General features: G+C 36.3%; 1 protein-coding gene across 1 annotated transcript in view; it reads right to left on the bottom strand.

Moving 5' to 3' along the window:
- TAOK1 (TAO kinase 1) overlaps positions 1–16,088 on the bottom strand; it is a 153,748-nt gene that overhangs the window by 32,117 nt on the left and 105,543 nt on the right. The window contains exons 11-14 of the mRNA XM_082860880.1: positions 13,465–13,632; positions 11,383–11,586; positions 7,647–7,781; positions 2,228–2,464 (exon numbers count right to left, since the gene is read on the bottom strand). Coding sequence (XP_082717006.1) covers positions 2,228–2,464; positions 7,647–7,781; positions 11,383–11,586; positions 13,465–13,632 — 744 coding nt within the window. The remainder of the gene's footprint in view (positions 1–2,227; positions 2,465–7,646; positions 7,782–11,382; positions 11,587–13,464; positions 13,633–16,088) is intronic.

The raw sequence follows: 16,088 nt of genomic DNA, 5'->3' as shown, positions 1-16,088 counted from the left end.
TTGATCTTTTACAAAATCAAAATGTTTTCACCTTTTTAAAAATTTTACATGTCCTCCCCCAAGAAAATAAAACAGATATATATCTATCCACAAATATAATTAAGTAATGACCTTTTATCTAGATTGATTTGTATATTAAATAATGTAATATACTCGCTCTTCAAATTAAACCCTGACCTTTTTTTTTTTTTTTTTTTTTGCGGTACGCGGGCCTCTCACTGCTGTGGCCTCTCCCGTTGCGGAGCACAGGCTCTGGACGCTCAGGCTCAGCGGCCATGGCTCACGGGCCCAGCCGCTCCATGGCATATGGGATCTTCCTGGACCGTGGCACGAACCCGTGTCCCCTGCATCGGCAGGTGGACTCTCAACCACTGCGCCACCAGGGAAGCCCCAAAACCCTGACCTTTAACTTATATATTAAGTAATATGAAAATGTTAAATATTAGATACATATCATACTGTTTTATTTTTGATTATATAGGCAATGCATATTCATTGTAGATCATTTAGGAAATACAGGAAAACACAAAAAAATCTTGTATGATTTTACCACCCGGAGATAACGAATATAAACATTTTGGTGCACACCCTTCCTATTTACTTCTATGCATACATACATTTTAAATAAATCTGTAATCATATTGCACATCCTGTTTCATGATTTGCTTTTCTAAATATGTATCTACCTCTTCCCGAGTTATTAAAAATACTACCCAATTTCCAACAGGATTCTAAATATCTATACATTCTTTCATCAAATTACTTCAAAAGCAAATAATTATTTACTCTGTAAATTATTTTGCCAAATTCTCTATTATGAGAGAGTAGTTCTTCTATTTTAGGGGGAAAGGCTGAACAGGGTAACTATAATAAATAATGCCTCAATGTGGACAAGCCAGACACATTTCTAGATATTGTGTGAATTTACAGAGAAGCTTACATTTTACCTGACAAGTGTGACTATCAAAATAAAATTTAACTGATGGGACATCAAAAACATTAAAAGAAAAGGTCTCACGTAACAAGAATCCTAAAAAAAATACTTAAATCATATAGTAAAATGACACTTATTTGTAAAAAAACAAATGGGCTGGGACTTCCCTGGTTGTCCAGTGGTTAAGAATCGGCCTTCCAATGCAGGGGACGCAGGTTCAATCCCTGGTTGGGGAACTAAGATCCCACATGCTGCAAGGCAACTAAGTCCACGTGCCTCCACTAGAGAGCCCGCGTATGGCAAACTACAGAGTCCACGGGCTCTGGAGCCCACGTGCCACAACTACAGAGCCCACGCACTCTCGAGCCCATGCGCCACAACCAGACAGAAGCCTGTGAACCGCAACGAAGACCCCGGGCGCCACAACGAAAGATCCCACGTGCAGCAACCAAGACCCAACACAGCCATAAATGAAAAAAAACCACCAAAAAACAAATGGGCTGGGACTTCCCTAGTGGTGCAGTGGTTAAGAATCCGCCTGCCAATGCAGGGGACACGGTTTCGAGCCCTGGTCTGGGAAGATCCCACATGCCACAGAGCAACGAAGCCTGTGTGCCACAACCACTGAGCCTGAGCTCTAGAGCCTGTGAACCACAACTACTGAGCCTGTGTGCCACAACTACTGAAACCCGCACGCCTAGAGCCCGTGCTCTGCAACAAGAGAAGCCCTGAACTGCAACAAAGAGTAGCCCCCGCTTGCTGCAATTAGAGAAAGCCTGCGTTCAGCAATGAAGACCCAATGCAGCCATAAATAAATAAATATTTTTTTAAAAACCCACAAATGGGCTAAATCTTAATCTGAACCTCTTTTATTATCTCTAACATTCTCTATAATCTTCAATTATTCTGATATTAAAATGCTGCTATAAATTTAAGATAGGTCTCCAAAAATCACAGAGAAGAGAATCATGAATGATTTTTCGAGACCTAAATCACCTATTGATAGGTGATTAACAAACTCCTCAGATAATCAGGGTACCTAGGGCCTAGAATGGTTGCATGATTTACCCACTGTGATACTATAAAACTATCAGTGTCAGGAAATAATCCCACATCTGTTGCTTCCCAGACTCAGTACTTAATATTACACAATTTATATAAGTGTTTCTTCTTTTCCCCAACTGATTTGCTTGGTTCTGGGGAAGATATATCCTAACATCACAATGCCATCTTGGTTAATTCTGAGATGGTTACAATCTAGAGTAAATAAAATAGTAATACTGAATTGGCCACCTCTTTTTCCATAGCAGCCTGATGTTTCTTGATAAGTTTCTCCATTTCTGCAGCAAAATTGTTACGTTGTGTTTCAAGATCTTTGTCTAATCTGAGGCGATGTTCATCCATCTCAGCCTTTAACTTATTTTCCAGAGTCATCAGCTGCTTTTGATGTTGCCGCCTCATTCTCTTATAGCCAGACATTTGTTCTCTAAGCTCAGAGTCCTGCTCATGTTCTTGCATTTGCCTTGTAACCTAGACACACAAACAATGGAGAGAAAAGAATAAAATTAAGGAAAACATTTTTATTTCAGAAGCATTTTAGAGCACTCTACTATTTAGCCAAGTAGACAATCACTGTAAGAGATTCCAGTGAGCAGTTTCCAATTAAATTTCCAGGCGGTCTCCTAAAGAAATAGACACGCTGGTTCTAAAATTTATATTGGAATGTTAAGGACCTACAATAGCCAAAACAATCTTGAGGGAAAAAAAGTTGGAAGACACACATTTCAGTAATCCAAACAATGTGGAATTGGTGGAAGAATAGGCTGAACAGATCAAAGGAACAGAATAAAATCTAGAAATAGACCCAAATATATTTAGTCAATTGATTTTCCACCAAAAAGTCAATTCAAAGAGGAAAAAATGTGTTATCATCAAATTCTGTGGACGCAACTGGTTCTCTGTATATAAAAGCAAAAACAAAAATCTTGACTTCTGTATCACTCTATATACAAAAATTGAGAATGATTTGACATAAACACAAAATCCAGAATCATAAAGTAGAAAAAAAAACCAAAATATCTTCATGACCATAGCGCAGGCAAATATTTCTTGGGCAGGACACAAAAAGCACTGACTATAAAGACAAAAATGTATAAACTGATTTTTTTAATTAAGGTGAAATTCACATAATATAAAATTAATCATTTTAAAGTGAACAACCCAGCAGCATTTAGTATATTCACGATGTTAGGCAACCACCACCTCTATATACTTAAAAGACAGCTGTTATGCAGCTGCTCCCCATTCTCCCCTTTTGGTAACCACCAACCTGTTTTCTGTCTCTATGGATTTATCTACTCTGGATATTTCATATAAATAGCATCATATAATATGTGACCTTTTGTGTCTGGCTTCTTTAATTTAGCATGTTTTCAAGGTTCATCCATGTTGTATATAGCATGTAACAGTATTTCATTCCTTTTTATAGCTAAATAATATTCCATTATTTGCATATACCATAATTTGTTTATCCACTCATCCACTGGTGAATATTAATATCTGTGTTGTTTCCACTTTTTGGGTATTGTGAATAGTGCTGCTGTGAACATGTGTGTAGTGTACTTGTTTGAGTAACTGTTTTCAATTCTTTTGGGTATATACCTAGTAGTAGAACAGCTGGGTCATGTGGTAAATCTATGTTTAACTTTTTGAGGCATCATCAACTGTTTTCCACAGCAGATGAACCATTTTACATTCCTACCAGCAATATACAGGAGTTCCAATTTCTCTGCACTCTCTCCAACACTTGTTATTTTGGTTTTTTTCCTTTTCTTTTCCTTTTTAAATTCATTTTTATTTATTTTTAAAATTTTTTTTTTTTGTGGTACACAGGGCCCCTCACCGTTGTGGCCTCTCCCGTTGCAGAGCACAGGCTCCAGATGCGCAGGCTCAGCGGCCATGGCTCACGGGCCCAGCCGCTCTGCAGCATGTGGGATCCTCCCAGACCAGGGTATGAACCCACGTCCCCTGCATCGGCAGGCGGACTCTCAACCACTGCGCCACCAGGGAAGCCCTTTCCTTTTTTTTTTTTTTTTTGCGGTACGCGGGCCTCTCACTGCTGTGGCCTCTCCCGTTGTGGAGCACAGGCTCCGGATGCGCAGGCTCAGCAGCCATGGCTCACGGGCCCAGCCGCTCCGTGGCACGTGGGATCCTCCCGGACCTGGGCACGAACCCGTGTCCCCTGCATCGGCAGGTGGACTCTCAACCACTGCGCCACCAGGGAAGCCCTCCTTTTTTTAAAAGATATTTGTACCTTCCTGTTCACTGCAGCATTATTATTATTTTTTAAAATTTATTTATTTATTTATTTTGGGCTGCATTGGGTCTTCATTCCTGCACGCAAGCTTTCTCTAGTTGCAGCAAGTGGGGGCTACTCTTTCTTGTGGTGCACAGGCTTCTCACTGCAATGGCTTCTCTTGCTGCGGAGCATGGGCTCTAGGCGTGCGGGCTTAAATAGTTGCAGCATGCAGGCTCAGTAGTTATGTCTCATGGGCTCTAGAGCACAGGCTCAGTAGTTGTAGCACACGGGCTTAGTTGCTCTGCAGCATGTGGGATCTCCCCGCACCAGGGCTCAAACCCATGTCCCCTACATTTGCAGGCGGATTCTTAACCACTGTGCAACCAGGGAAGGCCCTCTTTTTTTAAAAAAATAGCCATCCTAGTGGATGTGAGGTGGTACCTCTTTGTGGTTTTGATTTGCATTTCCCAAATGACATTGAGCACTTCTCATGTGCTTGTTAGCGACTTGTATTACATTCTTTGCAGAAATGTTTATTCAAGTCCTTTACCTATGTTTTAATTTGGTTGTTTAAATTGGAATTTAAAACTAAATAATTTTAACCTCTCATCAAGACAACAGTAAGAAAAAGACTAGGTAAACCACAGATGAAGAGAAAACATTTGCAAGATATATATGAAATATAATACTTGTATCCAGACTATACAAAGAACTCGTACAAATCAATATTATAATGTGAACATCTGAGTAAGAAACCAGGCAAAAGAGTTGAAGAGACACTTCACTAAAGAAGATATATGAACAGACAATAAGCACATGAAAAGGTGCTTATTATGGTGACATCTTTAGTCACAGGGAAATGCAAAAAACAAAAAAAATAATCCACTATGAGATTCCATTTCACACCCACTACAATGGCTAAAAAAAGTGACACCACCAAATGCTGGAGTGGATATAGATCAACTGGAACTCTTACACATTGCTGATAGGCACGTGAAATGGTACAACCATTTTGGAAAACATTTTTTTTTTTTTTTTTTTGCGGTACGCGGGCCCCTCACTGTTGTGGCCTCTCCCGCCGTGGAGCACAGGCTCTGGACACGCAGGCTCAGCGGCCATGGCTCACGGGCCCAGCCGCTCCGCGGCATGTGGGATCCTCGGACCGGGGCATGAACCCGTGTCCCCTGCATCGGCAGGCAGACTCTCAACCACTGCGCCACCAGGGAAGCCCTGGAAAACTTTTTGACAGAGGAAGTTAAACATATATATACCCCATGACTCAGCAATTCTACTCTTAGGTATTTACCAAAAAGAAATTAAAACATAATGTTCACATAAAGGCTTGTATAAGAATGTTTATAACAATCTTATGGGTAATAGCCCCAAACAGGAATCAAACCAAGTGTTCCTCAATAGAAGAATGGATTAAAAAATTGTGGTATATTCACACAATGGAAATATATTTACAGTAATAAAAAAGAATGAACTTTGATGAACACAATATAGATGAATCTCAGAAACATTAAGCTGAGCAAAATAAGCCAGACACAAAAGAGTACATTCTGTGTGATTCCACCTATATAAAATCCAAAAACAGTTAGAACTAACAATAGTGAAGAAACAGAAAGTGGTGGTCATGAGAGTGGAGACTTGACTAAAGAGGGGTATGAGGGAACTTTGTGGGATGACAATAAATTTTAATTTTTTTTTTTTTAGTCGATGGTTAACATAATGTGTACCACTAAAAATACTTCAAATTGAATACCTAAGATCTACGCATTTTATTGTATGAAAAAAATCCAAGGCATAAGTCAGCCTGAGTTATGGTACGTGGTAATCATATTGAATAATATAGTTACTCATATCTTTGTACACAAATATACCTACTCTCTGAATGTTTTACTTGAAATAAATGGACTTACTAGGTTTAAGGATATGGATCTTAAGTTTTCTAAAACTTTTTTTTTTTTTAATTTATTTATTTTTGGCTGTGTTGGGTCTTTGTTGCTGCGCACAGGCTTTCTCTACTTGTGGTGAGCGGGGCTACTCTTTGTTGTGGTATGAGGGCTTCTCATTGCAGTGGCTTCTCTTGTTGCAGAGCACGGGCTCTAGGCACGCAGGCTTCAATAGTTGCAGCACACAGGCTCAGGAGTTGTGGCTCACGGGCTCTAGAGCACAGGCTCAGTAATTGTGGCGCAGGGGCTTAGTTGCTCCACGGCATGTGGGATCTTCCCGGATCAGGGCTCGAACCCGTGTCCCCTGCATTGGCAGGCGGATTCTCAACCACTGCGCCACCAGGGAAGCCCTAAAGCCATAAGTTTTTAAGACTGTCCTTACGGAACTCCCTGGCGGTCCAGTGGTTAGGACTCCTGGTTGGAGAATTAACATCCGCAAGTCATGCAGCGCAGCACAACTAACTAACTAACTAACTAATTAACTGACTAAATAAATAAATAGTGTCCTTAATTAATTTGAGGGAGCCAAAATTTGAGACAGAAGGCTTGCTTGGGAAACACTTAATATGTGCCCAGTCACAAAGATGTTTTCCCACAAGCTGGCCCCTGTCCAGGTATTTATTAAAATAGTCATGAAAAAATTAAGCAATCATGGTTTGCTACTTGCTCTCTTCAAAGAATTATTTACATGTTGTAGAATAGTAGGAATGACTTGACTTATGGTAGGGGATGGTGTTCTTGACCTTAGACATCATTCAGATTCATGGGCCACAGCATGGGATTTATAAGATCTGCTATGTAGTTGATAATTCAGATAACTCCCATATAATTTTTTCTTTCTGTCATATTTTCTGATAACCTATTTTCCCTTTGATATCTTAACGTATTTTCTTTCTATCCCTAGTAAGTATCCTTTATCATGTTTTGGACTTACATATCTGACTGATTAGGGTTATGAGTACCCCAGTATAACAACATCCTTGTAATGAACAAATAATCCATTTTTATTATTTGGGAAATCAGAAGAACTACATTTTGAGTACATCAAATTGGATTACTTGCTATTTCCCAAACATCCCCTCCCTCATTTTGGTCAATTCTTAGGTGGAAATTACATTTTTCCTCTCCCCTGTGCCTAAAACCAACTAATTATTAAAGGCTCAGATGATTTATTTTATAAATACTCCCTTTATGCCCCGATTCAAAGGTAATCTGAATTCCTATTTAGTACCTTTTAGCCCTCTCAAGCTAATTCAATATATTCAAATATATTTCTTATTTGTGTACACATCTCTCAGAGTGCTTTGTATAATATCTTTCTCATAAGAGGTAATTAAATGTTAAATAAATGTTTTGCAAAATAAACCCAGAATAAAAAAAAAAAAGAGATAATTATACTTGAGTATAGGTGCCAAGGTCCAACATGAAAAATATATTTCTAATTTGCAGTAGTACATACCAGTGATGCCGTCCGTATAGTAGCAAAGTGTTCTCGATTACGGTAGTGTGATTTATGACGAGATACTTGGGGTGGAGATTGTGGATCTGATGCCCTTGTTCTAGGATCTCCCTCTTCTCTGTAATTTTCTTCCTCCTAGGCAAAGAAACAGACATTACTACCTAAGGCCAACACAGTTCACGTGAACTTTCAAGAAAGTTAAAGTTTAAACACAACTTGATCAATAAATCTCAAAGACATAATCTTAAAAAGCAAAAACAAAAAATGGGAATGCTGACATTTTATTTTCAACACAATTTGAATCAGGAGACATTATTTCCTCAGTGTATGAAATAGCACACAGATTCATGATAAGGAAATGTATATGGCTAGAGTTATTAACAGTCATTAAATGCAAAATTAAAAAGTTTTAACATAACTTAAAAACGAAGATAATAAAGCATGCAGCCAGTATTTTAAACAGCAGTAATAAAATTAATTACTCTAAGGCTCTTGGGCTTTAAAAGTAATAATATAGTTTAAAAAGATCTTTATAATACTTCCGCCATTTGTCCAAGTAAACAAAAAATAGTTATACAAATTTTGAGAACTTATGTCTTTCTTGACATATACCTTAGTTCATTAACTGAAGAGGAAGTCAACTAGCAACCAACTAATTGTGGGAATAATCTTTTTACAGTTAATCCTCTTACCTAAGAATATAAAAATTAAACATGGTTTTTCCCTAAATAACACTACTTAACTAAATCATTCTTGAAAACTGTGTGTTAAAACATTTGTAATATAAATTTTTCCATTTTAACCATTTTTACGTATACAATTCAGGGGCGCTGATTACATTTTCAATGCTGTGCCACCATCCCCACTATTTCCCAAACTTTTCCATCACCCCGAATGGAAATTCTGTATCCATTAGCAAAAATTCTCCATTTCATCCTTCAGTCAGCCCCAGGTAACCTCTAATCCACTTTCTGTCTCTATGAATTTGCCTATTCTAGATAGTTCATATAAGTGGAATTATACATTATTTGTCCTTTTACATCTGATGTATATCACTTAGCATAATGTTTTCAAGGTTCACTAATGTTGTAGCATATATCAGAATTTCATTCCTTTTTACAGCTGAAAAATATTCATCGTATGTATATACCATGGTTTTGTTTATCCATTGATCTGTTGAGGAACACCTGGATTGGTTCCACCTTTTAGCTATTGTTCCTAATAACTTTCTAGGTAACACTAAGCTGTGAAGTTTAAAAGGAAGCATTCCTATTAACTGCTAAAAGGAGTTATCTGATCTTCAAATATTTTCAAGAAAATTCAAAATGTTGCATTTGAAAGTATGAAGACTAATGTACTAAACACCAGTATTTCCTAAACCCAGAATTTATACTTTTCCTTAATTACACTAAATCTTAAAGATGTAAACATTATGGATAACGCAAAAGTCACTTTTGGTCACCACCCATCCTAACCCATTCTCCCACTCTTCAAAGGCAACTGTTATATTATAATGAATTTCATTAGTAAACCTACTAGTTTTTTTTAATCTACTGTTTTTAAATACTTTATTTTCCATCTGAGTAACTTCAAATAATACATTATATATAGTATTTCTGTATTTTTTCTTCTAAGATTTTTAAAAATATTCTTTTTGTATTCTCAAAACATTAGTTTCCCAAATGCAGACATTACATTGGGAATTAACAAGCCTACTGCCATTCTAAAATAAGTTACCTAAAATTGTTCAAAACTTCTGAAACAGCAAAGAAAAAAAAAGAAAAATCTCGAAGGGGATTAGGAACCAAGATGGCGAAGTAGAAGGATGCGCTCTCACTCCCTCTTGCGAGAACACCAGAATCACAACTAGCTGCTGGACAATCATCGACAGGAAGACACAGGAACCCACCAAAAAAGACACCCCACATCCAAAGAAGAAGCCACAATGAGACGGTAGGAGGGGCACAATCACAGTAAAATCAAATGTCATAACTGCTGGGTGGGTGACTCACAGACTGGAGAACACTTTTACCACAGAAGTCCACCCACTCGAGGGAAGGTTCTGAGCCCCATGTCAGGTTCCCAACTTGGGGGTCTGGCAACGGAAGGAGGAATTCCTAGAGAATCAGACTTTGAAGCCTAGTGGGATTTGACTGCAGGACTTCGACAGGACTGGGGGAAACAGAGACTCCACTCTTGCTGGAGGAATCAGACTTCCTGACTTCAGACTATACTACAAAGCTACAGTAATCAAGACAATATGGTCCTGGCACAAAAACAGAAACATAGATCAATGGAACAAGATAGAAAGCCCAGAGATAAACCCATGCACTTACGGTCAACTAATCTATGACAAAGGAGGCAAGGATATACAATGGAGAAAAGACAGTCTCTTCAATAAGTGGTGCTGGGAAAACTGGACAGCTACATGTAAAAGAATGAAATTAGAACACTACCTAACACCATACACAAAAATAAACTCAAAATGGATTAGTGACCTAAATGTAAGACCGGACACTATAAAACTCTTAGAGGAAAACATAGAAAGAACACTCTTTTACATAAATCACAGCAAGATCTTTTTTGATCCACCTCCTAGAGTAATGGAAATAAAAACAAAAATAAACAAATGGGACCTAATGAAACTTAAAAGCTTTTGCACAGCAAAGGAAACTATAAACAAGACAAAGACAACCCTCAGAATGGGAGAAAATATTTGCAAACAAATCAATGGACAAAGGATTAATTTCCAAAATATATAAACAGCTCATGCAGCTGAATATTAAAGAAACAAACAATCCAATCCAAAAATGGGCAGAAGACCTAAACAGACATTTCTCCAAAGAAGACATACAGATGGTGAAGAAGCACATGAAAAGCTGCTCAACATCACTAATTATTAGAGAAATGCAAATCAAAACTACAATGAGGTATCACCTCACACCAGTTAGAATGGGCATCATCAGAAAATCTACAAACAACAAATGCTGGAGAGGGTGTGGAGAAAAGGGAACACTCTTGCACCGTTGGTGGTAATGTAAATTGATACAGGCACCATGGAGAACAGTATGCAGGGTCCTTAAAAAAACTAAAAATATATTACCATATGATCCAGCAATCCCACTACTGGGCATATACCCAGAGAAAACCATAATTCAAAAAGACACATGCACCCCAACGTTCATTGCAGCACTATTTACAATAGCCAGGTCATGGAAGCAACCTAAATGCACAGCGACAGACAAATGGATAAAGAAGATGTGGTACATATATACAATGGAATATTACTCAGCCATAACAAGGAACGATATTCGGTCATTTGTTGAGACGAGGATGGATCTAGAGACTGTCATACAGAGTGAAGTAAGTCAGAAAGAGAAAAACAAATATCGTATATTAACACATGTATGTGGAACCTAGAAAAATGGTACAGATGAATCGGTTTGCAGGGCAGAAGTTGAGACACAGATGTAGAGAACAAGCGTATGGACACCAAGGAGGGAAAGCCGCGGGGGGGGGGGTGGGGATGGTGGTGTGCTGAACTGGGCGATTGGAATTGACATGTATACACTGATGTGTATAAAACTGATGACTAATAAGAACCTGCTGTATAAAAAAATAAATAAAATAAAATACAAAAATCCAGAAAAAAAAAAAAACTCCTCTTAAACTAATCAGATGAAGAAAATTATTTACCAAAGTTGAAATTTTTTTTCACTGAAATCCAAATACTCACAGGTTTTAAATGGATGACAGAACTATTAGACATCACTGTGTGGTCTCCCTCCATCATGTCTAGCTCACTCTTATCATCCGAGGCATCTGGAAGACTGTTAACACTACTGCTTTGGCTACTGGCACTGATGGACATACTGGGAATAGACTGATTACTTCCAACACTATTCACTGTTCCTGTCCGTCCAACACCATGATCTTGTTCCTAAGGAAAAAGAGCATTAGGTTCAAATATCTGTATCTCTTCCAATTTCTTGAACATAAGCACCAAGCACACTGCTTGGCACACAGTCTTTAGAAAGTCAGAGGTGTATCATGAGACATTCCCTTTATTTGGTGAGACCAGGAAGTTAACCAACTGCTAACAGAAAAATAAACAAATAAAAATGACCAACAGGTAAATAACAAAAACCAAACCAACTGTGTGAAAAAGGCAGTTTATCAGTTTTGGGTTATTTCCAAAGTACAGCATTTTCTCTAAATTGTTTGACACTTTTTGAAATCCATTTTTACCACACATCTCATGGGTTATATGGAGAGATTCTGCTCATTTCTCAATGATTCCCATCGTTAAAAGAAGCTTTACTATGTATGCCAATGTGCACTATGAAGGGACTGGATTTAAAGAACACAAAACCCTTTTTTCCCACCTGGGATCTTACACAGGAATTCCGTGTCGGTCCAGTGGTTAGGATTCTGCGCTTCCAAGAAACAAAAGACAAGCCCCAACCTTTAAAAAAAAAAAATCCTAGAAACAACTCCTTTTAGTTGTTATTTTTTTGTTGAAGCCTTTTGAAGTGTATTTTTCTTTCTTATTTAAAATATAGTCTCTAGCCTATCCTTCTACCACCAAATAATTTAATTCCTATTTTTCTGTAAATTAAAAATTATGTATTACATATATATTTAATCACAATCACAAGAATGTTTTTGTGAAGTAACCAGGCAAGCCATGGTATCTGGGTACCAACATTACAATAGTCTTACCATACCAAAATTCTATAAGATATGCAGAATTTAATAAATATGGACACATGGTATATATAGAGGAACTTTTCTTATGTCTCTAGCCTAACAGAGATGCTGTTATAGATTAAACTACATGAGAATCTTATTAATTTCACTTTACTTTACCACAACTTTGTTTCATATATCTAGAATAACCCAAAACAATTTTCAAAAGACTATCAAAAGAACTAAAAAATAAAACAAAAATACCCAAAACTGTAGGTTAATAAAATCTTGCATTTTATAGTTCATTAATTACGTAGCACTATTAAAAATAAAAGTAATTAACTGCTGCTCCTAGTTTCAGAATGCAAAGTGATCTCTCTCACTGGAAAACAGAAAAAACAAATCAAAGCTCTGGAATTCTGACAGAAGCAAAGAAGAAAACTGAAAATATTTACAGTAAAAAAGATAGCTTTATATGTATATTTCCATGTGAGAAAGTTCTGTAACATATCCATTGCAAATTTATATTTCCATTCTCCCTAAAAGGCAACAGGGAAAGAACTTGACCTTAAGAGTGACAGCTATTTGAATTTGAACCCATATGGCTCTACCTACAGTGAGTTAACCACTGACCCTTGCTTTTACTCATTTGTAAAATGAGTATTTTAGAACTGCGTAGATGGAATCAAAGTATGCAGAACTGAAAAGAAGTGTCCCTGGAAGAATGCTTGGTAACTTTCTAATGACTTGTGAGTGAGTACTGTCAACTTCCAGAGTCTATAGTTTCAAATACTTTCAAAAGCATGTCCCACACAACTGGACAAGCAGGCAAAAAAAAGGGTTCAGTGTCCAAGATATTTGAGAGGGACCAGATTAAACAAAGTTGAACCAGTTTCTTTAATACAAGACTTCTCAGAGCTTTACTATGTATGCCAATGTGCACTATGAAGGGACTGGATTTAAAGAACACAAAACCCTTTTTTCCCACCTGGGATCTTACAGGACCAGTGTTAAGAAAACAGAACCTGAGAACCACTGATGTAAGAGATTTGTGATGTAAAAGACAAGTTGCATAAGTAAAGAAGCCAAGGAAGAGAGCTCAATATTTGCATCATTTCTAAATTATTACCTCTTCTTCTTCCTGTGCTTCTACTGCTGGTCCATTATGTGCCTCCTGGAAAAGGAGTTTCTTCATCTTTCGATACTGCAGATTGTCCAGCTCCCTTACTGCATCCTTTGTCCTCTGAATAAGATCTATTAACACCGTTTCAGGGCGCTCCCGAAGAACAAACATGTGCTGGATAAGAGAATGTAAAAGTCAAGTTGAAATCTATATATTTTTCAGTTAGTACAAATGTACCCCTTCTTAGACCCTAGAGATACTATCCTGAATAATCATGATAGATAACGCATATAATCTATAGCTATTTAATTCTATTACATTTCTGACATCTTATATTTATGAAATTGTCATTTACATATATTCACTCTCTGCCTACGTAACTACCCCCGTACATTTTATAAAAACTTTGCACATCATGCTTTTGTTGGTCAACTGAAAATGCAGAGTTGAAATGATAAAAGGGTTTAATTAAACACTAAGAGGTAAGTCCAGTTAGAGCCCTAAACAAAGGCTAAATAAAGGTTTACATATTCTTATAACTGTTGATTTCACAGAAAAGGCACGTCAGTTCTGAGTTTTATTAGGTTTCAACAGAAATGCATTTACTGATGGTGAATTATGTAATATAAACCTGGATATTATGGTTTTCTTTATATGTTGCATAAACAATACTCTTCATAAAACACTAGCAGTTGATTAAAAGCCATTATATTATTAGTGATTTTTACCACTAACATTTAATAAAGCTTAACGTTATCAAATAAAGAAAAGTAGAAAGAACAATTCCAACTTTAGAATATCACTGCTACATTTTGATACCTTTCTTTTCAGAAATTTTCTTTGTATAGACTTTTGTTTTGTAGATACAGTTAGTATATAGATTGCAGAAAGATACCTTCTGTCCTTGAGTTCATGAGATACCCTTGAATTTTTGTAACACTTTTACGTTCTTTGTTAGCCAAATTTATTTCTTCTCTATGCAGAGTCCTAACTATATCATATTTGATTCTACTTTCACTATCATAAGTATTGTTATTTCAAACTCATAAACATGATGCCTACAGAATATTTCATCAAATCTTTATGCCAAAATTATTTAACCATTACCCTAATTCTGGACAGTTTATTTCCAACTTTTAATTCTGAGATAAATAGCTTCATATGTAAAAAACACCTTTTTTCTATTAATTTTTTTCTTTATGATGGATTGTGAAAGAAATGTCATTAGGCCAAAGGGAAAGAAGCACTTGATAGCTACTTCCTATCGTTTCCAATAAGGCTGTGCCAATACACACTATGGACCAGGTAAATGAATACTATATACAGACTTGGGACCTAATCACCAAATACCAAATACCTAGGCCTGGTGGGTTGGGTTATACCCAAAGAGCTTCTTTCACCTATATTAGACAAGTGTAAGAAGCAAATCACATTCTTCCTTTTTCCTAAGCCTTAGCTTGGTATGTACCACTATTTACAATATTCAGTCTTCTTACCCAAAAATAATATATTTAGAAATATTTCTAAGTTTGACAGTTTTCTACATATAGATCTTGCTTATTTTTCACTAATATAATTCCTAGCTTTACTAAATCTTTTGTTGCTATTGTGAGTACCAATTTATTCAAGCTTTCATTTCTGACGGTATGAGTGCGCTTACTGCCTAAAATTCCCCAAGCATTACTGAAACTTTATACTGCTCTTCTACATGCTAAAGTTGCAAATAATACTATTGAATATATATAAGATCCTTTCAATTTCTTTGTATCTTTAATTGATGTACGTTGGTGAAAATAAACTGAATCCCTCTGAAATTCTAAAACATTCATATAAAAATAGGCTACTTAAATTTTAGAGTGAAAAATCAACAAGATTTCTTAGGGTCACAAAGAGAATCAAATCTACTTACTATTGCTTTATGTAGATGTTTTAAGAACTATATTAAGTTCAACAATACTACTACTGCTATTAATAAGACAGTCAACTGCCAAATGAAATAAAATTTTTGAGAACAGGAAGCATATACCAATCATTTATTTAAATTAGGCAATGAAAGTTAGTGAAAACTGAATAGAATTTACATGATTTAAAAAATATTTTCATTGCTAAGTTAGAAAAATGTATTTCCAAAAAGGATAAATGATATCCATTTTAACAGTTTCTTTTAAAATCTCTTTCCTCCCACAATATTTTTGTAAATATATTACATGTCATTTCTTTCATATTATTTTAATACAGGACAGAAAAATACATAAAGTATGGTAGATACAAAAATTAGATCCAAAGTTAAACTATGCTTTACCAACTTTGAAATATGATATTGTTCCACATTAATTAAAATTTGTAATTATAACTCATGAATATATTATTGCACATATAAAAATTTAGCCATTTGGTACTATTTTGGATATTTAACTATATCCAAAATAACTATCCAGACACAGTAAAAACAATCAATTTTCAAAAAATAAATGAAAAAATTTAGCATCTAAGAAGAGTCTCGAGAGAACAGTATACAAAATTAGCATTTTAATTAAAAACTAGTAGAGAATACTTAATACTGATGCAGAATCAAAGAAAAATAAAACACATTCTTAAATAATTTCTTAGGGGTAGAAAACAGAGTATAA

Source organism: Leucopleurus acutus (genome assembly GCF_964270905.1).
Source record: "Leucopleurus acutus genome assembly, chromosome: 19".
Taxonomy (NCBI): Eukaryota; Metazoa; Chordata; class Mammalia; order Artiodactyla; family Delphinidae; genus Leucopleurus; species Leucopleurus acutus.
Note: the sequence above shows the minus strand (reverse complement) of the source record. Positions and strands in the feature narration are given on the sequence as shown.